Source organism: Callospermophilus lateralis, chromosome 10 (assembly GCF_048772815.1).
Source record: "Callospermophilus lateralis isolate mCalLat2 chromosome 10, mCalLat2.hap1, whole genome shotgun sequence".
Classification (NCBI taxonomy): Eukaryota; Metazoa; Chordata; class Mammalia; order Rodentia; family Sciuridae; genus Callospermophilus; species Callospermophilus lateralis.
The window spans coordinates 115,158,651-115,185,340 of record NC_135314.1 but is presented as its reverse complement, the minus strand read 5'-3'; the positions used below and the strand labels follow the sequence as shown (position 1 = coordinate 115,185,340).

At 36.6% G+C, this 26,690-nt stretch overlaps 1 protein-coding gene across 1 annotated transcript in view; it reads right to left on the bottom strand.

Annotated features, from left to right (window-relative positions):
- Positions 1-25,492, bottom strand: part of Plscr4 (phospholipid scramblase 4) — a 41,357-nt gene extending 15,865 nt beyond the window's left edge. The window contains exons 1-3 of the mRNA XM_076867454.2: positions 24,985-25,492; positions 9,822-9,849; positions 8,622-8,732 (exon numbers count right to left, since the gene is read on the bottom strand). Coding sequence (XP_076723569.1) covers positions 8,622-8,732; positions 9,822-9,828 — 118 coding nt within the window. The 5' untranslated portion in view covers positions 9,829-9,849; positions 24,985-25,492. The remainder of the gene's footprint in view (positions 1-8,621; positions 8,733-9,821; positions 9,850-24,984) is intronic.
- Positions 25,493-26,690: the final 1,198 nt, after the last annotated feature.

Genomic DNA, 26,690 nt, shown 5'->3' with positions numbered 1-26,690 from the left:
TTAGTACAAGGCCTAGTACATAATCACCACTCTAAATTTTTATTGTTACATTTGTTATTTTTTAAGTTTAGAAATAAAGTAAGTTGGGGCTGGGGATGTGGCTCAGGCGGTAGCGCGCTCGCCTGGCATGCGTGCGGCCCGGGTTCGATCCTCAGCACCACATACAAAAAACAAAGATGTGTCCGCCGATAACTAAAAAATAAATATTAAAATTCTCTCTCTCTCTCTCTCTCTCTCTCTCTCTCTCTCTCTCTCTCTCCCCCCCCCCCTCACTCTGTCTTTAAAAAAAAAAAAAGAAATAAAGTAAGTTCTATTTTACTTCAAAGGGATGGTCCAATGACCATCCCTTTGTTGGGCTTTGAGTCAATCACAAGTTTTTAAATCCTCCTCTAGATTTCAGACGCCTCCTCAATTCTGACATCATTTAAATTTCTTAAGCAATAAGACTGAGTGGCTTAAGCAATAAGCGCTTCTTTCTCATATTTCTGAAAGCTGTAAAGTCCAAACTCCTATGCCAGCCTGATCAAGTCTGCTGAGAGCCCACTTCCTGTTTTCCAGGGGCCACCTTCATGATGTCTTTTCATGGAAAAAGAATCCTCCTTCCTGGGTCACTTCTTAGAAGAGCACCAATCCCATGATGAGGACTCCACACTCATAACCTAATTACTTCTGAGAGATTTCACCTCTGAGCACAATCACCGTGGGGATTAGGGCTTCAACAGGTAAATTTCAGGGGGACACAAACAGTCGATCCACAGTACTTATCTATCCACCATTTCTCCCCACTCCACCTTCAAAACAGAACTGATGAATTTTGTCTTTGTCACTACAAGTCAGTTAAGGGATCTGGATTTCCTTAAAGAGATACAACATTGTATTAAGAGTAATGAAGATGATGACTTACCATACATCAACTGATGTGTGACTTTAGGATGTTTTTATTATACCAAAGGTCTAAAATCAAGAATTTTAAAAAATAATTGTCATTAATAATTTTTTCATTCTTTTGCTTTCCCAATTTTTACAATTAATTAATTAAAGTCTGCAAGTAACAGAGCCGTGGTTGCCTATCAAGATATACAACAGATTCTGCTAAATTTTTATAAACTTAACTGAAATCCTAAGTTTTATAAACTTAACTGAAATCTCATTTGTGTACATGTTTATATTTATGCCTGTATTATATAGTATTGACTACCCCACCTTTGTAGCAACCTTGGAAATTGCAGACTGTAAGTTCTCTAAATTTGTATTCAAGATTGTTCAAGATATTCTGAGTCTATTACATTTCTATGTATTGTTTTAGAATTTGTCAAGCCTACTGGGAAACTGGTAAAAATTGTGTTAAATCAGTAGATCAATTTGTGGAATATCACCATTTAATGATATTTATTTTTCAAATCTATAAACAAGGAATTCCTTCCCATTTATTTAAATATTATTTCAACAAAGTTTATAATTTTCATTGTGCAAGTCTTGTAATTTCATTAAACTTAATCCATATTATTTCTATTTCTTTACTTATTTGAGTCAGTTGTTGTCACTATGTTGTCCAGGCTGGCCTTACACTCCTGGTTTTAGACAATCGTCTGATCCCATCCTCCTGAGTTTCTGGGACTACTGGCACATGTCACTGTACTTGAATTCTTGAATTATTTTATTATTTTTAATGTTACTGTATGTGGAATAATAGTTTTTTACATATATATATATATATATATATATATATATATATATATATCCTGAAAATAGAGATAATTTTGCTTCTTGCTTCCAATACAGATGCCTTTTATTTCTTTTCCTTGCCTAACTGCCCTGGCTAGGACCTCCAGTACAATGACGTATAGAAGTAGCAAGAAAAGGGCTGGGGATGTGACTCAAATGGTAACGCGCTCGCCTGGCATGCGCGGAGTGCTGGGTTCGATCCTCAGCACCACATAAAATAAAATAAAGATGTTGTGTCCACTGAAAATTAAATATTAAAAAGTTCTCTCTCTCTCTTTAAAAAAAAAAAAGAAGTACCAAGAGAAGATGTCTTGTCTTGTTCTTGATCTTAAAGGGAATGTTTTCAGTCATTACTATTAAATACATTGTTAGTTATGGGTTTTCTAAGATGATGTCTATCATTCTGAAAAGTTCCTTTTTATTCCTGACTTGTTGACTGTTTTAATCATGCAGGATGCTGGACATTTTCAAATGTTTTCTCTGTATCTACTGATGTAATCTTGTGGGTTTTTTCTCCTATATTCTATCAATAAAACATAAAATTTGAGTAACTTTCATACAACAAACCAATCTTTCACCCTTAAAATGAATTCCAAGTATACTTCCTTTGTTAGGTTGCTGGACTTGGTTCCCTAGTATTTTGTGGAATACACCTGAATCTATTTATAGAAAGGTTGGTCTGTGGTTTTGTCTTTTGTGATGTCTCTATCTAACTTTTCTAGCTGAATAATATTGGCCTCCTAGAATGAGTCCAGAAGTACTAACTATTCTTCCAAGGGATTTGTATCAAAATTTTTTTTTATTAAACACTTAGAAGAATTCACTAATGAATCCATCTGGGCGTAGACTTTATTTTGTAGGAAATTTTTAAGTTATTAATTTAATCTCTATACTTGTTATATAGGTCTTTTCAGATCAATATTAAATCATTTTAGTAAATTTCTATGGCTTGTATCTTGGGTAAAATGCAATTTGTACATTTCATCTAGGTTTTCTGATTTGTTGGCATACAATTTCATAGTATTACATTATAATACTTTAAAATTTCTGCAACATTGGTAGTAATAGCCTGACTCTCATTTTTAAGTGAAGCAATATGAGTCTTTTATTTATTTTTTTAACCCTTGGTCAAATTGATTTAAAATTGCTTAATTTTTAAATTTTTTTTCAAAAAATTGACTTCTGATTTTTCCTATTATTCTTTTCTCTATTTTATTTATTTCTGCCCTAATCTTTATTATGTCATATTGCTTGATTTAAGTTTCTTTTCTCTTTTTTTTTTGGCAGAAATTTGAGTTATTGACTTGAAATCTTTGTTCTTTGTTGAAATGTGTTTATAGGTATAGATTTCTGAGTAATACTTCAGCTACATCTTACAAATTTTGTATACTGTGTTTTGTTTTCTCATTTCTCTTGAGATAGTTTTATGCTTACAGAAACTTTAAGGTGTTTTTAAATCTCCTCATATTGATTCATTTTTCAGATTTAAATTTCTCAAATTTCCCTCCCTTATTCCTGATATTTAACTTTATTGCATTGTGGTATGAGCACATGCTCTGTTGAATTTCATCAGCTTGACATTTACTGAGCCTTGTTTTCTATGCTAACCAGTTGTCCATCCCTGAGGTTGTCCTCTGTGGACTGAGAAGTATACTCTGCTGTTATTGGGTCAAGTCATCTACAGATACCTGCTATGTCTAGATTGGTTTGTAGTGTCTCCATCTTCTGTTTCCCTTTTGGTCTTCTTGATCATACAGTGTTCTATTCATGATTTCAAGTAGGATGTTACTGTCTACAACTATTGCTTTTTGTATTATCCATTTTGCTATTAAGTTCTGTCAGTTTTTCCTTCACATATTTGAAGTCCTTTTTATGTAAATACATATATAATTGTTCTTATTGTTCAACTGATCCTTGATTATTTAGAACTATCCTTTATGTCTAGTAACACTTTTTGTCTCAAAGCATATTTTTCTTATATCGATAGCTATTTCAGTAACACTTATCAACATTAAGTTTGAGAAACACAGTTTTGATGTGGTGTCTTACAAACTGAAAATGCATTTGTGGACAATAAAATCAATTTAATGATCCAAATTTCAATTTTTAAAATAAAATGATATAGACTAGACTAAAATTAAAAAGAAACATTCAAACTTTATTGCCAGTATACTAGGTGCTCACTGTTTTGAGTATGACTTGGTGTTAGTTATATATAAATGTCTACAAGTATATCTGCATATGCATTGTGTACTATGGATGGGTTCTGGTAGCTAACCCACCCATAGTTAACATCATCACTAATGATTGAAGCCAGTGTCTTATAGAACTTTTACTAATCAATATAAAGGAAACTAAGGTTCTGCTGTGAAACTGAGAAGATGGAGACACAATTAAATCACCATGGTCTGATGGACAAGAGCTTCTTTACCATGGCTGGAGAGATTTCTCTGCATATTTCCTCCTTGAGGGGAAATTAAAAAAAAAAAAAAAACTAAATATAGTTTAAAGTGTGGTTTCTTTTTGAAGATTAAGTTGTGTCCTTGTAATGTGTATATGTACGTATATGTGTTTTCTTGAGTATCTGCTCAAAAATTATTGGGTTGTCAGTCCACAGGGCAGCAGGAAGGTGTGAGAGGTAAGTACACTGAAGTTTTACCTCGTGCCTAGATAAATTTACTTGACCGAACAAAGACTGGGATTGAGAGGTCCAACTTAGACTATGTTGTTGGAGTTACATCAATGGTGTGTATTTCTCCAAATTTTTCAGGTTTGGGTGGCTGTGGGACTATAAGACCAGGAAATCTGGTGTCTTTGGCAATCAAAGATGCAGTGCCACAGAGCTGGTACACTGCAGGGACTGATAGCTCCTGAAAAATGGAGCCAGCCCCACAGACAGTTGACCATGAAAAGTCCACTCCTGCAAAAGGAAAAGGACTTTTTGAGAGGGGAGGAGACTATGCTGTCTCCCTGAGCCCCCAAAGAACTGGATCCCAGACACCAAGCAGAAAAGGAAGAACTACTGTTAGAGAGCTTGGCTGATGGTGCAAAAACAACACAAGAAAGATTGTAGTAAGCACTTACTGAGCGCCTATACTCCAAGAACTGCCTTAATGAACTTATAAGTATTAAGTATTCTTATACTTATTATCAATCTGTGTGTAGGTACTATTGCTATCTTTAATTTACAGAGGGGGAAACAGAGACATAAGGAAGATAAGTAATCCACTTAGTGTCACTGCATGATAGGTGGCAGAAATAGAATTAGAATTCAAGTATTTTGACTGCAGAGGCACCCAGCCTTCGTTTAATTATGCTAATACTCAGAAATAAGGAAGAATTCCCAAAAGGGGACTCTGTGGAGAGCTTGGACCTCCAGACTGGAAAAGCAATCCTAGGTAGTAGCTATTTAAGGTTCTTAAGTTGTACATAACATAATCTATATTACCCCCCACACACACACACACACATACACATACATACTGGGAAATCACTGGGGCAAAGAATTGTTCTGGAGGCAACCAATGCTGAGAGAGCTCAGGAAGTGACATTCACCAAGTTCTTTGGAATGAGATATAGAGCATACCTGCACTTGTGCAAGCCAAACTGGACAAAGGCTTTTAGTCCTATGATGTGGACATTAAAGGGAAGAGTGGCCTTTGCAGCTAATTTAGTCTGGGACATTCCAGGTACTCAAAAAAAATCTCATGTATAAAAGTCAAGAAGTGTGAAACAGATGCTCCTAATGCTATCTTAAACAAGGCTGAGATAAACATTTCTTTAAGTAAGAAGCAATCCATAAGCCCATTACAGGTCCTGCTCAAGGTTAGAAACAGAAAGAGGAACAAACACATGACTGCCTTTAAGGACACCTAATCCTGAGGAAGATACACAGATTCGTAAGAAAAAGTGAATGGGTAACATGAAGCAAGTTACTGCTGTAATGATAGATGCATGCATAATGTGTTAAGGGATTAGAGAGGAAGGGCACTTACGCTAGGTAGAGGAGGTACACTGTGACCTACATGACAACATATTGGACCCAGCCAGCACCTCCTTGATGGGGAAAGATTTTACTGGAAAATAGACCAGATTGAGCAGGTGAACAGAAGAAGCTTTGTACTACAGAGAGGGGGGGGGGCTGTGTATGGAGATTCAGTAAATAAAGAAAGACAGGTGGGAGTACAGAATAGAAAAGACCTTACAAAGTGCTTGAACTCTCTATCAGTAAAATGGAAAGTGGAGTGGTTGTTTTATGTTTAGAACTCTTTGTATATGAGAGGGTTAGATTAGATAGAGGATCACTGTGAGCATCCATATGGAAGGAAGGATGTTTGACAGTAGCAAAAGGAACAGAATGCGCAGAAATCATAATTAACATCTAAGAGACAGTGGTGTCTTAGCAACAGGCTGGATGTGTGGAAAGAATTTCTGACTTGGGCTCTTATGAGCCTGCAGAATAGGGAGAAATGATATGAATTTGGGAGCAAGATGAAGAAGATAGATGGAGGACTGTTGAGTTTGAGAACTCATAGCTATCCTGAGGAAGCAGTCTACAGGCTGTTGGAGATGTAAGTTTAGAGCCCAACAGATTGAAATGGGTCGTGGACCTGAGATTCACAATGCAAACAAAAGCACTAGTGTTTCAAAGATCATTTATGAGAGCCTGTGACAGGAGGGCGAATGAAGGAGGTGAAAGTGGGAGGCTGGACAGAGCTGAGCATCAAGGAATGCCAGGAATCACCAGTGCTTCGGGGAAGGCACACAGAGTTTCTGACGGAGGCTGGATGAGAGTGAGCAGAAAACAGAGAGAATAACGGTGACTACAAAGGAGATCCACTTGGAGCTGCATGAGATGAAAAGGCCTACAGCCGTTAGACCACAACGTAGTCAGCATTAAATGAATAAAAGTTACACAAATTTCCTAAAGACTACCAGTCATCATATCACTTTAATGATATAAGGTACATAATGACTATCACACCATAGGAATACTAATCAATATTCAGTTTGCTGAGTTGATTATTAACATACCATGTACTTTTAATATAAAACCAGAGCATGTAATAAAATTTTGAGTCAATAAATCAATAAAGAAAATCATAATTTACATTAGGGGACTTATTCCGTATAATGATTATATTTCTAAGAAAATTTATTTACAAATTTTATGTAAATAAATGGTTTTTATTAAAAGTATGTTTTATCCAGACTTAAGAGAAGTGAGGAAAAAAAATTATGTGTGGGAAACTAGTATATTATTCTCCATTCTGAGCTTTGAAACTGACCTTACCAGTTCTGATTGGTTCTGCACGAAAACATAATAGAAGAAAGCGAAACATCACATTTAATTTTGTGTAACTAGAGAATCTCACACTTCCATAAAATAAAGAACTTTTAAAAAGAACTATCTACCAAAACTAGTATGAGAAACTGTACCATATGGGATTTGAGTTTTCCTGGTTATATTGTATATTATCATTCTTTCTGATTTTAAAAAATCATGCCATTTCCTTTTCCAGTAGAACTACATATAACAATGATTTCTTTATTCTTCTAAATAAGAATAGTGACAAACTAATTTTTAGTAAAAGCACATACTTGATACTATAAGGCAAGTGAAAATTACAGAATTAAATTTAAATGCATTTGTTAAAACCAAGTATCTCAAGCACAGTGTTTCAAGTTCCTTACTGTGAATTACCAGAATACAGTTTATGTCATAAGTCCCTATTTTCCCCCAGCCACTGGGTGGTGATCAGAGTGGGCTTTTACTATATGTTTAGAACTGAAAATTCACTGGTTGCATGCTCTGCACTCCTAGTATTTTTTCAACATATATAGTCATTTCACTTGAAGGGATGTCTTCTATTCTTTAACTAGTTTTTTTGACATTGAGAAAAATAGGTAATTTTGCAGATGAGCAATTGTGATTTACAACCAGTGTTTGCTTCTGAGGAATGGCGGACCTTTTGCTGTAATACATACAGAGTGATTGCTGAATATAAAATAGGTTATGTACATTGTTTTTCACTGAAGCGAAATACAGAGAAATGGTTAAATAAAGTATGGCTGGACCTTAGGAGCGTCAGTATGCGGATTTGGGAGAGGTTGGCCGGTTTTGAGGTGCTATAAAGGATCTCATCTGCAGAAATATAATTTAGGAAAAGGGCAAGGAAAATCCGCTGTTTTCAGAATGCACTGTGGGGCCCAAGGACACCTGAGCTCCATGGCTAATAGAATAAGAGCAAAGAAAAGGTCTCTGCCATCATCCTACAGAAACTGGGACTTCTTTACCCTTTCAGAACCTTACCCAGTCATTTCCACCTCTAAATATACATTTAAATACCTATTCAAAAAAAAAATAGCACTATCATATCTAGAATTTTCTAAGTCTCTAAACAATACTAACTAAAATCATTTCTTGAGTGAAAAGTAATTATATATTAAATTTTTTTATACATCGCCAATGTGCTTTCTAAAAAGAGGTGAATAATTCAAATTTATATTAGTTATATAATTTATATTGCTTGTACATAAGTACCCATTGTTCTAAGTCACCACCAAAGTGTACTGAGACTTAGAAATTATTTTCTCTGTCAGGGCTTTCCCAAACCCGTGACAGAGTCAGATACTATCCTGATGGCCCTAGCATATTCTCTTCTTATGTCCACAGTAGATCACAAATAACACATGCTATCAACGTTTGTACAACTTCCTCCTCAGTAGCCTGTCCATCCTATGAGGACAGTAATACGTACTCACTGATGGACTGTAAAAACCTTGGCATTCTAACAGCTTTCAGTATTTACTTAATGAATCAATGTTATTATCATCAGTTAATGTGAAAATCAACTTTAACCAAGTAACTATAGTTTTCTAAATATTTATCCTACCTGCCACAAAATGAGAATTGTAGTCAGGAGGAGCATCAGGCTGTGCGTCTGGTGATTTTATTTGAGTTTCCATTTCACCTGTGGGCTGCTCCTGGGCTGTAGGGACTAGATCTTGAGGAAGAGAAGACATGATTGACAAGGGTAATGATAACATAATTATAAAATGCAATCATTTTTCTCTTTTGGTATGCGTCAAGGAATATGCTTATATTTGTTATGACAAGCTATAATTCGTCATCTATTACACATTAACCTACTAATTCATATTATAGATTTTAGGCCAGATAAATTAAAAGAATTCATTGTGCTTGTGACTAGAGCAATAATTTTCACACTTGTGGCTCAGCTGATCTGAGGCTCACTCCTGCCTGTGTAATAAACTCCCTCATGAAAACAAAGAGCCATTTTCCTATCATATGGAGAATATATGCAAATACACAGTGACCTTAATTTCTCCTTATTCTTTTTGACAAATGGTGTTGAAAGAAATTTAGTATCTACCACCACAAATACTCAGTAGTTTTGAAAACTGGTAGCGGAGCACATGTCTGTTATGTACAGATCAGTCAATACCTGGTGACTCACCTTCTTACTATGTTCTATCTAAAACAGCCTATCATCTACAGTCACTGCTAATGGGGAGGGACTGAAGTCCCTTTGCATGAGGATATGCCTCGTCCTCCAATTGAGGATAGAGAGACTTTGCTTTTCAGTCCTTGTAAGAAAATGTTCTGAATTTCCTAAGCAAACAGCTAAATTCTATCCCATAGTAAACACAGATTTCATAATCGCGGTGTTCTCTCTTGAAGTTCCTAGAAACCGCAGTCCTACCTTCAGGTCTTCTCTGTCAAGGCCATATGTCACTGTCTGCTCTTCACCACCATGGCTCTATGTAGACATATTTTTACTTCTCTAATTTCCTCCACATACTCAAAAGATCTTTCGATATATATGGGCCAATATGAAATGCTATTTAAACTATTTCTAATAGACAGATAGGGATGCTCACAGGAATAAACAGAATACATGCAAACGCACAAACACACACACACACACACACACACACACACACACACACACATCTCCAAATGCTAAACAATAAAAACCTTCAAAATGATAACAACTCCCTTTTTAAGGAAAGCAATATCACAATTCACATTTGAAAATAAATCGAGTTCAAATTTATTCATGAAATAGTACCTGACATTTTGAAGAAATCCAGTCAATCCTGAAAAACAAAAACAGTTAATGCTTTTACATATATATACACGTATATATATACACACACGATATGTACTTACTGTTATTACTGAGTGATAGATGTGAAAACTTCTGTAAGTTCTCAGCCTCCAGTTACCCTTTTTTCAGTAGTTCATGAATTCAACAAATACTTACGGAACTCCTATTATATACCAGACATTATTACAGAGGTTGAGAATACAGAAAAAAAAACAAAAACAAAAACAAAACCCCAACATTCTGCTGCTCACTCTGCTGCCGTTTAGACTTCAGTGGGGTACAAATAAAAGAAACAGGTTGACGAATATTTTGAACTTAGATAGCACAGTTATGAAGAAAGCTAATAAGATATTCCAGAAGGTCAGGAAAAGCCTCTCTCAGGAGGGGCCTCTGAGCTTCCTGGTCCCTGGGAAAGAAATAGCACAATAAAATGGTGGGGAGAGTTCCAGGAAGACAGGGAGCTCGCACAGAGGCCCAGAGGTGGCAATGAGCTTGGGGTGCTCCAGGGACAGAAAGAGAAAGAGGTCGGGTGACAGGGCCACGGTGAAGGAAGAGAACCCAGGTGAGAGATGAAGACAGAGATCGGCTCACACCTGAAGGCCATGGCGAGGGGGCTGGAACTGGTCATCGCGACAACTGGAGGATTTTAACCCGTGGGGTGGGCAGATCTGACTTAGGCTGGATCCTGAGAGGTGGGGGCAGAAGCAGGGAGGGGGCCACTGCAGTGCAGGTGACAGCTGCTGCTGGCTGAGGTGACCGGTGCAGGCTGGCCCTGGGGAGGGACAGTCAGAGGCAGGACATGGGTTGGACAGAGAACCCACAGGAGTCCCTGATAGACCAAGGAAAAGAGAGGACACAAGAGAGTGCCAGTTTTCAGGCCAGGGAAACAGTGGGTGGTGATGACTTTCACTACAGGGAAGGTGGTGGGGTAAATAGAAGGACTGGAAAGCAGGACTCAACAGTTCAGGCTGAGGTATGTTATGCTGAAGAAGGGGCCAAAGCAAGACCACTTGGACTTTTAAATGGAAAATATGTATGTGAATATTATGAGAAACACTTGATGAAGGAAACTGGAAGTTGAAAGAAAGGGTGTGGTGGACTGAAATTTAATTTTCCAGATTCAATCAGGATTTGTTTTCTTTCTTTTTTTTTTTTTTTATGACTTCCAGATTTCTGAGTTTTGGGTGATGAAAAGTAACAAGGAGAACAATCTCAACAGAGGCTATAATTTACTGAATACTTATCAAAGACTAGGCAAATGGCCTTGCACTTTATATATATAATTATAACAACATCACTTTAATTGATAAATGGCCATCCCATTTAAAGGCAAGTACTTCTAAATCCTAAGACCGTTCCCTTTTCACACATCACCCTGTTTATCAGAGTATGGGCTGTGGCAATTTGTGTTCAAGTGAAGTAAAAAGTCATCAGAGTGAAGTGATAGGTCAAAGAAGATGAGCGGGCCATCCAGGTGGACCACTGGATGCAATGAAAACCACAGTGGCATGAGACAGTGTGTAGATTCTTGGCTCAAATGATTGTCTGATGAGGGGAGAGTTCATCCAGTCCTGGACCATGTCCACTCACCTTCAGATCTATAGTAAGTACTATAGTAAGTACAATATTCTGTGTATCTCAAGAAGTTAAAAAAAAAAAAAAAAGGCATTTGGGCACAAAAAAGACCCAATTCTAGGTGAGGCAAAGAGTTCAGCAAGGTAGTCCTATTCTTCAATAATATTTATTCCTACTATTTAAGATAATGACCATGGCTTTCTGGAAGTTTCAACTCTAAACACTCCCAAGGACATACTCACAAGTGACTCCTGGAGACGTACACAGATATACACAAGAGGCTCTTGACACCCCTCTTCATATTAAAAGAAGTAAAAAACGTGACCATCAGTGGTCAACCATTCTGGTGCACCAGCAAGTGAACCATAGCCAAAGCAAACCACAGCCACGCAAGTAGAGTAAGTATCAAAAAGGCAAGTGATGGGTGAACATATATAATGATTCCATTTTAGAATATTCAAGAGGAAAACTAAACAAAACACTATCCTATACATATATGGAGGAAAACTTATTAAAGAAATACTAGCTGATGAATAAGAAAAACATCAGGAAAATGGTTGTATGAGGAAGAGGGGCTAAAGGGGTTGGTAGTGGTCTACAAAAGGCTCCAACCCCTGCCATGTTCTAGTCCTATCAGATTGATGGAAACAGAAGTGACACGTTGTCCTTAAAGGGCACACATATGTTTAAACCTGCATCTTCATATGCAAAACATGATTTTACAATGAACAAGAATCATTGGACAGTTATATGTAATCTTCTTCTAGTTAAGTCTGCTGCTTCTTTTTTGTTGTTGAATCTGGGGATTGCAAAGTATCAAGGGATCATGATCACTATTGAAACTCTATGATAGCCATGAAACTAATTCAAACAGATTAAAGTGCCTTGGTGAAAAGGGTCAAGATTATCCATCTTTCTCTCCACCCACCCACTTAGCCATCTGTTCATCTATCTATCTATCACCTATGGAGCTATCAATAGTGACAAACTCTATGGAATGGTAAAAATGAACAAATTTTAATAATTGCTGAGTCTAGGTAAGGACATAGATTTGAAAATTATTAGTTTTCAAATATTTCATTTTCGAAATAAAACTTGAAAAAATTCACAGAATCTTGTACCCCAAACCTTAAGTAGTACCTTTGGGGTATAAACCTCAAAATCTTGACTTTTATGATAGTCCTGGATGATCCTATAATCAGGCACACTTACAACTGATATAAAGAAAACTAACAGATCATACCAGGCCGAAATTTAAAATCCAAATCTGATTTAAGTGATTGAATAACAACTTGAAAAGGTAGATTGATCAGGGCTGGGGGTGTAGCTCAGTGACAGGGGCTTGTCCAGCATGCTTGAGGTCCTGGGTTTCATACCCAGCAGCACAATTAAGTAAATAAGCCAATCTGTAAAACTTGGATATCTATAACATTTTAAAAATCAACTAACATTAATGAATTGAAGTCAAGGAAATGGCATACTATAGGTGCTTGAAGGGCTATTTACCTCCCCTGTCCTTTGGACTTCTAGTTGTGTATAAACTCACAGATCTAAGAAACACAACAAAACTCAAGCATAAAAACATAAGAAGGGGGCTGGCGTTGTGGCTCAGCGGTAGAGTGCTTGTCTAGCATGTGCAAGGCCCTGGGTTCAATCCTCAGCACCACATTAAAAAAAATAAATAAATAAATAAAGGCATTGTGTCCAATTACAGCTAAAAAAAATTAAAAAAAAAAAAAAAACATAGGTCCTTTAAAGAACTTTGGAGAGGATAGGAAAGGTAGCAGAATACAACAGTTACTAATAGGGCATTATGTAAAATTGTGGATGTGTAACCGATGTGATTCTGCAATCTGTATTTGGGGTAAAAATGGGAGTTCATAACCCACTTGAATCTAATGTATGAAATATGATATGTCAAGAGCTTTGTAATGTTTTGAATAACCAATTAAAAAAAAAGAAAAAAAAACATAGGAAGTGGAGGACTTACATCAAAATATATCATAGACAACTTGTCTAAAAGGTAATAAGGGAGAAAATCTTAAATCTAAAAAGCCTATTTCGTATTTTGGACCACTAGTTGTGTTTTTCTTTTCACCACCCTTACTTTTCATCCATTTCTTATACAATTTTACAACAATTTTAGTCAAAATGTTTTGTGAAGCAGGACAACTTCTAGCTGGGCAAAGCTAGAATGCAATGACCTTTATACTCCCTTAACTTCTATGGAAATACTAGGAAATCAGTGAAAAATAAATCAGAAAAATGGTTGCATGAGGAAGAGGGGCTAAAGGGATTAATGGTGGTCTAACCTCACAGGTTGAAGAGACGACTTTTGGCATACTGGATGGAAACTGGTCTAGAAAACTGAGCCATGCCTCCCTAACAGGTCAGTGTTACAAGGTCCAGACAACTCTTAGTTGCAAAGGCCTTGGCATTTGGGGTATGCATGGTTAATACAGGGGAAGCTATACTGACTGGAACATGATGCAAAGGGAAGGAGTCATGAGATGGAGAGGACCAGGTTGGTGAAAATGGGCTTTGCTGAATTGCACCGAAACCTTGATATCTCATACAACATCCTCCAGCAAGGGAGGGTTTGCGTGAATATCGCTTTTCTGCAACATTGCAGCTGTTATATGCTCACTCTTGAATTTCACTTCTGTGTCATGGAGCACAAAGCTACAGAGTCCACACCAGGGATATCTGAAACTTCGATCATAAAATCCAGTGTTCAGCTCTTTCCTGTTAGTATCAGTAGGGATCTATCATCTGTCTCGGCCTCTGGGCAGGAAAAGTTTTGGGCTAGTGAAAATCTCTAGGCATAAGGCTTGGAACCTGCACATGCATTCTAAAACCTGGGGTCTTACCTGTCTCCAATGCCCCCATCCCTGAGAAGAAAAGAAAGAGCAAGAGGCCATCTATGGACAGATCTTTAGCTGTTTTAGAAAAATAGCTAGTCCCTGCACAGTAGTATACCAGGTGCCACCATCTCCCATCTTTCTCCTTTCTCCTGCCATCCTTTGGGCTGACTGACATCCTTCAGAGATTTTATTCCCCTCTTCAGTGTACCTGGAGGTGAGCAGACGATTGCATGGCTGTTACAGGGTGTACGCCAGCACTTGTCAGGCAATATGGACAGTGGTCCTTAGTGTGGATTCAAGTCCCAGGTTTCTTCCTAAGAGCCAAGTGACCATGATGACCAGTCTGTTCTTGGGTTATTCTGTGTATCATGAGCATGTGGCAACTGGATCAACCTCACAGAACTGCTATGAAGACTAAAATAATTCCATGTAGATGGGACTTAAAGAGTGGGCACATGGCAAGACCTCATTTGCATGGTTACTATTATTTCACTAATAAAATATCCCCACTGATGGAGAGAACAAAATAAATGTCTATATGCAAAAACAGTGAATAGCCATTGAGCCTTCCAACCTGTATTACTGATTATCCACGTGTAATACTTTCTGCGGGGTCTTGAGCAGACAGCAGCTTCTCCCTCCAGTGAGTAAGGTTCTAGAAGATGCACTATCATAAACACCCCTTATAATGAATTTCAAAGTCAAAAGAACTGGGAAAAAGAAAATGTAAAACATTGCTAAAGGGCTTTTTCCTATTTGTAGGTAAACAAAAAAACAAATTAGAGTATGGCTTAAATGTCTACAGGATTTGATTTTCCTTTAGAATACCAACATTAGTAATATTATTCAGATGATTGGTTTTACCTAATAGGAGATTTTAAAAAGAGCAGATAATGAAAACTACATTAGATACCTCTTCTAAAACTTAAAGACTATCATGTTCATCATATTTTCAACATATAAACATTGAGGCTCTTTTCAATCATCCTGAAACACTATGGAAAATGGACCAAGTCTGTATTATTGTATACTTCATAGTATAAAATGTAAATGAGATCATAAATATTTCACCTGATTCATCTGAAAACCCTAATCAACTCTTAACAAATAAAAATGTAGATGTTTTCTAATTATTCACATTTTATACCCCTCATTGTATTTCACAACCACTATCCAAGCTGGGTACATATCAGTTAGTGTGCTAACAGTTCTAAAAAAAAAAAAAAAAAATGTATATGCCTTGCTTAAAAAAGAGACTGAGAAACCCCAATGAAAACTGAACATGGAGGCTTGAGTGAGCTTCCCAGTTAGTAAACACCAATGTGCCAGGAAGGTGATATCTCCTGTCGCCCCAGAGAGAGGGAATGGAAGTTAAGGAAGTTAATGGATGTTCAGGACGGTCTCAGTTGTCACCCATGTGTCTCTCCCCTTGACTGCTTCTGACTTGGATCCTTTGTACTAGAGCTTTAATCTTAAGCAAATCACTGTTCTGAATTCTGTGAGGGTGGATGGGAATCCTCAAATCTGTAACCACTTTCTTAAGTATTGGTGGCCTGGAAACTTCCAAACTTGTGGCTGGTGTCTGGAGTGAGGGCAGTCTTGTTGGAATTGTGCTCTTAAACTTTCAGAATCTGTGCTATTTCTGGGAGGTTGGCGTCAGAACTGAACTGCGATATTGTACTTGATCACTGAAGAGTTACTACAATAATTCATGCATACATATCTATAATAGAGGCAGGAGCATGAAGCAATTAGCCTAGAGAAGTATAATCAAAACAGAATCAGTTTTGTATATTTTTTTTTCCTGGTCTTCATGGCCTGAAACTATTTCAAGGCAGTCTGAAATGCAGTCACAGGCACCAGGTGCTAAGAGAGGCCCTCTTGCTTAGCTTGAGCAAGGAAAAGAGGATTTCTGAAGCTCACAATAGTTTGAGAATTCCCTAATAGTTCCTTTGCCCCATTCCTTCATGCCCCAGATTTTGATAATCCCACTGTGGAGAAAGTATTAATTGTATCACAGCAGGATGGCAGGTGTGGGCAATAATAAGAGAAGGGACTCTTCCTTCATACAAATGCTGTGGTACCAAGAGGCTGGGTTGAACCTCCATTGCTATGACTTATCCTTTAATGCAAGTGAATTAGTGGAAGGCCCACAGGAGAATAAAGTAAGAGAAAGCTCATGTTTCTGGCTAGAGAAGCCAAAAAGAGAGGCCCAGAAAATTGGTAAATAGCAAGGAGATCACAGAGCAGCAGAAATATGGGAAAATGTCCCCCAAAAGTTGTTTATGATCTCCTAAGCTCATCCATAAACAGTGCATGTACGGGTCTGATCCTCAGGATCTAACTCACGAAAATTTTGGGAACTGAAGTAAATGAAAACACTGCCCAGAAAACATTGTATCAGACTGGTCATTTTCTGGGTTGTATATACACCAGAGAGATCTGAATATCATGTTAAAGATTACAAAAATGAAACTCATCCTTGAATTAGCAAATAGAACTTGTGGCCTCCACCCAACTGGGTCAACAGCCTGCAAAAATATTTATAAAATTAATTTTCTCTACAGAATTAAACAAGACTCAGAGACTCATAAAATAATATTTTAAAATTTCTAGGACAGAATACAAAATTAAGTTTCAATGAATCAGAAAAATGTCAGCCCATGAAAAGAAAATCAAAAGATGTTAATGCCTAGATGACATAGATTTTGCAATTATATGACAAAAATTTAAAGCAGTGCTTTAAAAATTCAGAGGATTAAATGTCTCAGCAAAGAAATAAAATGTAAAAAGGAGCAAAGGGAAAAATTTTAACTAAAAATTGCAATAACAAAATTTAAAAATCACTGGATGAGTCCAATTGACAAATGCAGATTTACGTGGAAAAACTTACTGAGCTTAATGATAAATCAAGAAAAAATTAACCACTCTGAAGAAAATAGAGAAAATATTATGGAAGAAAAAGAACTGGGCTGGGGATATAGCTCAGTGGCAGAATATATCCTTAGCATGTGTGAGGCCCTGGGTTTGACCCCAGCAATAATGCACAAAAGGAAAAAAATCATACATACCTTTGCAAAAATATTAGCTAAACTAGTGGATTAGAAAAATTCCTAGAAAAACACCATCAAAATTGATCCAGGAAGAAACACAACCTCAATAGAATTATAACAAGAGAATGATAGAGTGCTCAAAAATCTCCCCACAAAGGAATCCTGACAGAGAAGACTCTTCTGATGACTTCTACAAAATGTTTAATAAAGAATAAATAGTAATCCTTCACAAACTCCTCCATAAAATAAAACTTCCAGAAAATAGAACATTTTATCAAGTCAGTATGAACCTGATATCACAATCCCAAGAAGGCATCCCAAGAAAAGGAAGCTCTGCTAATATCCCTAAAGAATTCAGACACAAAAACACTAAAATCAGCATAGTACAGTACAGTGACATAGGCACACCATATTTACAGCAGTTCAATCCATAATAGTCAAGTCATGGAATCAGCCCAAGTGCCTACCAACAGATAAATGTATAAAGAAAAAGAGGTACACATACATAACAGAGTTTTACTCAGCATAAAGAAGAAGAAAATTGTGTCATTTGCTGATAAGTGGGTAGAACTGGGTAACATCACGCTACATGAAATAAGGCAGACCTCGAAAGTCAAATGTTTTCTCTCATGTGTGGAAGTTGGTGGCAGTGGGATAGCAGAAAACAAATTTTTTAAAAAGAGATCTCACTAAAATAGAAAGGAGGCTAGGCATGGTGGTGCTTGCCTGTAATCCCAGCAGTTTGAGAAGCTAACACAGGAAGATTGGAAGTTCAAAACCAGCCTCAGCAACTTAGTGAGGCCCTTAGCAACATGGCAAGACCCAAACAAAAAATAGAAAGGAGACCAATAGAGTAGAGAAAGGGGACAGAGGGAAGGAGGAGAGAGGATCACTGGGAAGTACTGGGAAATGAGTCAACCAAACCATGATATGTCTATGTATGAATACACCAAAGAGAATCGCATTTGTGTGTGTGCATGTGCATATACATATAATTATATATATATATATATATATATATATATATATATATATATATATATATACACACACACACATATATATACATATATAATTATAATGCACTAATTAAAATAATAATAATAATAGAAGGGAGATCATCAGAGCAAGTGGATGGGGAGGGAGGATGGGAGGGCAAAGGAAGGTACTGGAAATTATATTAATCAAATTATGTTATGGGCATGTACAAATACAGCATAAAAAATCCCGGTATCATGTATAATTATAATGCACACAAAAAAATTATGAAACAAATACTAGGAAATTGAACGCAGCAATATAAAAAGGGTAATACACCATGACTGATTGGGATTTATCTAATAAAAACGTTTATCATGCAAAAAAAATAAATAAATGTACCATAGTAATAAAATGGGCAAACAAAAATCTCAATATATTGCAGAAAAAGTATTTGACAGAATCCAATGCCCTTTTTTGATTAAAAAAAAAAATCAAACACTCAACAATGTAGAAGGAGAATGTAACTTCCCGAATCTGATCAGAGGCACCTATAGGCACTCCACCATCAACATCACAGTAACTGAGGCAGACTGACTGCTTCCCCTAAGAGAAAGGATGACAGGATTCACTGATGCACTTCTACTACAATGACCAGGGAGGTTTTGGGGCCATAACAATTAGCTTAGAACAGCAGCAATGAGGCATCCAGATTAGGAATAAAGAACTGTGATGTTTCTTGTATTTTCAGGTTTCTGAGGAATCCATTAAAGACTGTTACAACTGATGAACTGGTTCAGAATGTGGCAAGACACAAGATCAATATGCAAAAATGTTACCAGTACAATACTAATATAATTTTTTGCCATATCTCTTTTGTAAACCCTACTACATTTCCTCCATACCAAAATCTAAAATATGCTGTAATGTTTTTTATTTTAAGTGATACTTTCTGATTTCCATAGAAAGACTATGGAATGGAAACTGGTAACTGTAAACTACATAATTATCTAGCACAATGGTTAAGTAAACCCATTGTAGTGAAACATTACAACAAAAATCATATTCCTTGAATAATTCCTTGAAAATTTTAGTTAAAATGATTTCATAAACATCATAAAATGTTAACAATATAAATTGGGTAATTATGATAGTTATGTTTTTTGTTTTGTTTTGAAAAAGACAATCATGCATCTTGTTACACCTGTGGCTTATCGGTTTTTTTATTTTTATGTTTAGTTATAGATGGACACAATGACTTTATTTTATTTATTTATTAATTTTTATTAAACTCAGTGCTTCACATGTGCCAGGAAAGTGCTACAACCCTAGTCCCTGTTTTTTTTTTTTTTAATTATGGAAAACTTGGAGGAAATATGTTAAGATGTAAACAATATTTCCTTTTTAATTTTTCTGCAAAAAATATAAAATAAAAAATATACTTCATGTCAAGATTTTTTTTTAAAAAAGGAGAAAACTGACAATATATTCCTTTACAGTGAATGCATCACTAACTACTTCTCCAAGTTCACCAAAGATGAAACATATGTATACCCTTTTATGTAAAATTCCCTTTACAGATTTTAAGCCCAATGCTTGGTTCCTGTTTTGCATTGTGCTGACTAGTTTTCTGGGCTTCTTGGTTACCAGAGAAATCAATAGTTGAGTGGGCTCCATATGAGTGGATTAAGGTCTAACGACTGAAACGACTGAGTCATGCGTGTTCCACACCCTGACACCTTAAAAAGCTGCTAAAATACAGGCTGGAATTAGATGAGCTATCAAACTCAAAAAGCATTTATAAAAGTTAAACTGACAAGATAAACACAAGTCTACTGGGATAAAAATATCCATTAAAAATGTCACATAAAAATAATCTTGTTACAACTGTACATGTTATATATATTAATTTACTTGCATCTTTGCATAAAATCAATCCTATAAGAAATTTGTAAATGATTAATTTTCACTATGAACAGATGAAAAATGTTGATAACATCTAATTAGTTTTATAGTATTGTTTTACAACTTAAATATAGTTCTCATTTTATTCACACCATGAATCCTTCCAAAGAAAAAGCATATGGTAGAATATCTCCTTCTTTGTAGCCAATGTTGACGATCTTGGAGGTTTGTTATGGTAGCTTTATTTTAAAATGAAACATGAGATTGCATGGAAGAAAACTTATAACTTTTATTAAATATATTAAATTAGTTCCAATTGTTTAAAGAGATTATTAGGTTTTTCCATTTTAGTTTCCAAGAAAGAAATTTGTTTTATGTAATATTAAAAAACTATCAGAAGAACAATATTTTCATGATGTTTCTATAATATATTTAAGAAAACATTACCACACCATCAACACTATATGGAAAATTGCCAGATAACACTTAATGTGTCATTTTTTGGCTACTCAAACAGGAGGATATCATGTGGCTTAAAATTAGATCATCTTGGTACAAATCTATTTTTATATAAAAAGGACATTTTTAAATAGATGTTATATGCAAAAATTATTCAAAGAGTCAAGCTATGCATAAATTGCTATGACACAAAGACTTCCTCCTACCCAATCTCTATTAAACATCTGTATATTAGACTCTGTGTCTTCCTAGAGATTTTCTAAGCATATACAAACAAATGTATATGACTTTAAATACACACGGCAGTATTCCATATACTTTTCCATATACTTGTCTTTTTCATTTATTAAAATGTCTTATTGACTATTTCAGCTCACCTGACATTATTATTTTTAATAAATGTACCATAAGGTATTTGACTGGATGCTTAATAATGAAATTTTAAATTGTTTCCAAATTTATGCTATTGCAAACAATACTGAAACAAACTTACATATATATATGTAATATATATATATATATATTTGTAAAATTTGTGCATTAAATTCCTGGAAGCATAATGAGAAGATTGAAGTTTTGTGCATTTTGGATAAAAGCAGATTATATTCCAAAGATTTGAATTAGTTCACACACAAACCAAAAAAACTATACACCCAACGTAGTGTTTTATCAGAACCTTTGCCATTTCTACTCAGCTAGGTTAAAAAAAAAGTTTCATTTCTTTATATATGATAATGGAGGCTGAACAGCTTTTATTAAGTTTGAAAGTCATTTACTACTCCATTTCTGTGTACTGCCTGTCATTAGTTTATTTAATTATTAGTTTTGTTTCTGTTTTTCAGAAGAATGATATTAATATTTTATGCTTAAATTTTTTTTTCAAAATTTGTCATGTTTAACAACCGTACTTTTTGCATGGAATTGTTTAAATTTTTTTTGTAGTCCATTTTAGATGCTTTCCATCTCAAAGAATAGCATATCTCTCTCTTATCGTAAAGGATGGGAACTAGGAATATAAATTTCAGTACAATGCTCATGAAAGGCATAAGAGGTGTTAGAAGAACAGTCCTATAGTTTTTCGTTTTAACAGTTAATGGATTGTGAAATCCTTCAGAAAGAATATTTCACATCTGTGCCTACAATAAATGTAAGCATCCTTGTTAGGGAAGGAGAAAAAGGAAAGGATTTTCAACAGTACCTAAAAGAATTATCTTCAAAGAGAAAGCAAATGAAGAGATTATGGAAAGCTTTGTGAATGATAATTAATATATTCAGGAGGGATATATTCTGTATAAACTACTAATCACAAGAGCATCTTATGATCTTCCTATTCTAATAACATAACTTTTCATTATATATGATAGAACATGAATATCCATATCAGCCTAACTTTTTCTGTATTGCAAATTATTATTTACAAAACATGCTGCTCTGTGTGTGCGCAAATGTGTGCATGCGTGTGTATGTACAGCACAGTTTGTATATGCTTACATACACAGAGTACATATACTATGCTCTGCCTTATTTTGGTTGTGCTTCTGATAATATATTTGGACATATTTCCATGTGAAATCATATAGACCTACCAAATATTTTGGTTTTTTTAGATTATCTATGATTTCACCACTGGATGAACCATAATTATACAACCAAATCCTAATCAATGGTTTTAGAATTGTTTTCACATTTAGGATATTAGAATTAATCCTACTGAACATCTTTGACACATATTTTTGACATAGATTTTTGTTCGTTTTGAACTGGGGATTTAACCCAAGATGCTTAAACACTGAACTAAACTCTGCCCTTTTTAAAATATTTTATTTAGAGACAGGTTCTCACTAAGTTGCTTGGAATCTCACTAAATTCCTGAGGCTGGCTTTGAAACTGTGATCCTTCTGCCTCAACCTCTGGAGCTGCTGGGATTCCAAATGCGCACCACCATGCCTGGCTTATGGCTTGACATAAACTTTTATTTGAACTTTTGGGAGAATGTTTTACTGAATAAATTCCAATAAGTGAAGGAACAGTTGAAAGTTTTAATAGTTATCATCTTTAAAGTTTTTTTTTTTTTTTTTTACCAATTCACATTATCCTTATAAGTTTGTAAAAGTATATTCCTCTCAAGTCATTATCAACAACTGTAAGTATTATCAGGCAAAAGTTGATATCTTAATTTATTTGAATTAGTATGACTGAGAGCCTTCATTTTTTGCTTACCTGTATTTTTTTAAAATCTTATTTTGAATGGACTCTTAATCTTCAATTGGGTTGTTGATTTTCAAGATCATTCATAAGAGTTCTAGGTAATATTAGCAAAATATATTTTGTTGTAAATATACTGCTGGCCTGAGCAGGCATGGTAACACACATCTAGACTGAAGAAAGTTGGGAGGCTGAGGCAGGAGGATCTCAAGTTAGAGGACTACCAGGGCATCTTAGGAAGACCCTTTCTCAAAAAGAAGAAGAAAACACATTTTAAAAGGGCTGGGAATGCACCTCAGCCACAGAGTCCTTGCCTAGCACATGGGGAGGGCCTGTGTTTGATCCTCAATACTATAAGACTCCAATGCCCAATGTCCTCCTGTGTGTATCTAGTTTTCATATGCATGTGCTAATAAAAATCCTATCCCTAAATATTTCTAGGTTTTGTATTATGCTTAGAATAATGTTTTCCCCACATGCCATGTGTACATTCAGATTTTCTTTTTCTTTTTAGGCTTTATATATTTGGATTAAAATAGACTATATTTGTGTATTAAATGAGGAAAAGTTCCAGTTGTATTATTAGTTTTCCCAGATAAATACCTAGTTGTGCAAACACAATCAACTGAATGTCATTTCTTTTTCTCCTTTTGTTTAAAATGTATGCTTCAAATGTCAGTTTTCCTTTTACTCTTAAAACTGTCTCTTCAATTTCACAGAAATATTTGGTAATGGGTCAGCTCGCTGTCTTTTAAAAACTATGACTCTATAATACCTTTTAATCATATGGTCAAGTTATCCATATATATAACTGAGATCTTCATATTTTCAAGTAGTCTTTCATAAGCTAAACAGCCTTGTTAATAAAAATTAAGATGCCAATTAGGATTCTATTTACATTGTAAATTATTTTATGGAAATGACATTTTACCTACTTAAATATTATATATTTTATTGGATTCTTATATAAACATGTAGCTTATTTTTATTTAAATTCCTAGAATTTTATATATTTTATAGGACAGATTTCTCAATTTTTTATTTCATGCCAAATTCAAGTTGATTTTGCTTTATTGAATATTCTAATTTACATGTGAAGCCTCATATAAATTTAGTATAATGCAGTTGAAAAATATGTTAAATCTTCTTTCTTGTCCTATGAAGTTGCTGCCTATGAACATTCAAGATAGAAAACCGGGGTGTTCTTCTCTAATCAGAATGTTGCTGTGTTGTGACTAATGTTACTAGCCTGTGCAATGCCCAACAAGGTCTTAAGAGCACGATTATAAGCATTCTTGCCTCATTCAAATTGAATGGAAAGGATGCTTGTGTTTCACAATGAACTATAACAGCAGAGAGCTGAATGTTATCTATTGCTACTACAGTAGCATGCAATTTAGTATACTGAGTCTATCCTCTTTTAAGTAGGTGGGAAATAAGACTTAATGCACAATATTTTCATGTATTTGTTTTACATGGTTCCATTTTAAATATATAATATGCTTATTTTAATTGCTCGATTTTAAATATGCAATGTAAAGTTTGAAATCAAGACTAAATTATAGGTCCCAGGAGTAGCTCAACAAAGCCATAAAATAAACGAAAAAAATATTTGAAAATATTGAAATGTGAACAGTTTTTTTTTTTTTTTTTTTAAGAACAAGTACACTTTCAAATCAATAGCATCTCCCCAGTTTGCCTGAATTGACGGTGTGAAAAACCTGTAACTCTCCTTCCTCCCCTCCATCCCCGCCTCCCCTTAGCCACCTACAGAAGTTACCTTAAACCCTTCTACTAGCGAGCCGCTGGCGAGTCCGGTGGGAGCAGGAGGACTGCAGCCAGGCCACCAGCGGACCCAGCACTCGGGACCTGTCGCACGCGACAGAGAGGCCAGGTACAGTGCGTCGCCTCTCGAGAGCGCGTGTCCCCCGGACGGAGTGAGTCCCCCCAACAGAGAGTCTCCACCAGGGCGGCTGCCCCGTGCGGAGATCAGGGGTACGGACCCCGGGGGCGCTCGGGCGCCACCACTCCAGGGCTGCAAGTCGCTACCTTGTCTGCACCGCAAGCGCCAAACTTCTCACCCACCTGAGGATGCAGCGTCTGAACAACCGCCGAGCTGCAGCCCGGGACTCTGCGCCGCGCGCCCCGCAAAGCCCAGCAAAGCCCCGCGGGAAGGCTCCGTCCCCGCTCCTACGCCCAGGTCCCCGCTCACTGCCCGCTCCGCAGACCGCTCGGCTCCGCGACGCCCTGCGCGATCTGATTCGCTTCCTCGAGGAAAGGGAAAAACCTGGAGGCGGGGAAGGGAGGCGGAAGAGGAGGATTTTTGGAATAAAAACAGAGAAAGCGCGCGGGGGATGGGAGTCGGGCGCGGGGCCAGGCGCGCCGCCAGGGTCGCCCAGACGATCGGGTGCGCGGCCCAGGCCTACGAGCCCGCCCCGGGGTGCCTTTTCCTGGAGGGTGGGCGCCCTGCAGTGGGCACCACCTAGGGGTACTAGGCGATGGGAAATGAAGAAGGAAGCAAGTTGTCACAGGTCTCATAGGAGGTGAAAGAAAAGATAGGAGCCAGTCGAAGGTGGCCTCTGATCTGGAGAGGCAGGCCGGGCCCGGGAGAAAGCTTTGCTAATGGAAAAAAGGAGAAAGCTGTGTTTCGCAAGTCTTTTGTATTGCATTTGCTCCCGGCCCAGACCCCTGGCTGGAAGAGTTGGCCTTGGCAGCAGCGGCGCAGGGCTGGCTGGAAGCCCCGGGGCAAGGGGCCCAGGCGTTTTCTTTTCCTTTTCACAGGATTGAAAGAGCCAATCTGATCAGGGAGGAATGGTGGGGGGCACCAGGAAAGAGAAGAAATGGGAGCAAGATTGCTGTGTTTTCTGACGTGAGAGAAGCATGCCATTTGTTAATTACTGTTGTTAGGCATAGTGGCTTCTTTCAGACTAATTAGATTCAGGTCCCTGGTGGTTCCTGGGGAGACCACAATTCAATGCTGGAAACGGGTGGGTTGGGGGGGGCACCCAAATGTCATCTGACCTCATGAAGAATCACAGCTGGACAGAAGTAAAATTGATTAAGCCCTGAAGAGTTTTTGGCACTGTTCCATTGCGGGAGAAGTTTGTGTAGGGGAAGGGATGTGGGTGTAGAGTTCTAGAATTTTCCATCTTCCTTTGCATGCACGTTATTTGTTAGTGTTTGTGTCGGAACCCATTTACCAATTAATATTGTTCTGCCATTACTAATTTCAGGGGACATTTCTAAGTGCATAAATGGGTTTTTGAAGTGTAGAACAAAGAAATTGGCCCTGAAAGCCATAGAAATAAAAAATATAATATTTACTTGGTTTCTAAGTTCATAAGAGGAGCCACAAAATTGAACTTATGAATGTAAATATGCATGGTGGCCACATTAAACATGCCCGAAATTTAAGACCAAAAGATGTCTTGTGAAACATTGCTTTGAGGGATAAACAAATAATTGAAAATATGCCTTCAAGATCATACCTTCCAATTCACAGGTTTTGTGGGAAAGAAGAATGACTCACACCTGTCTTAAAATTGTGTGACCTGTTTGTCTTCCAGCCTGCACACTTTCATGGATGACAAAGGTGGCATTTTTAGGTACCAATCCTATTACTTCTTTAAATTACTAATCTTTCCTATTCTCTTTCTTCCCTCCCCGTCTGTCTGTCTCTTTCTCTTTCTTTTGACAATTCAGTTAAATGTATGTTGATCACATGAGTGTCCAAAAGACTATCAGGACTTTGTTTGCATTTTTTTCCATTTTTTTTCTCTCTTTAAATTTAA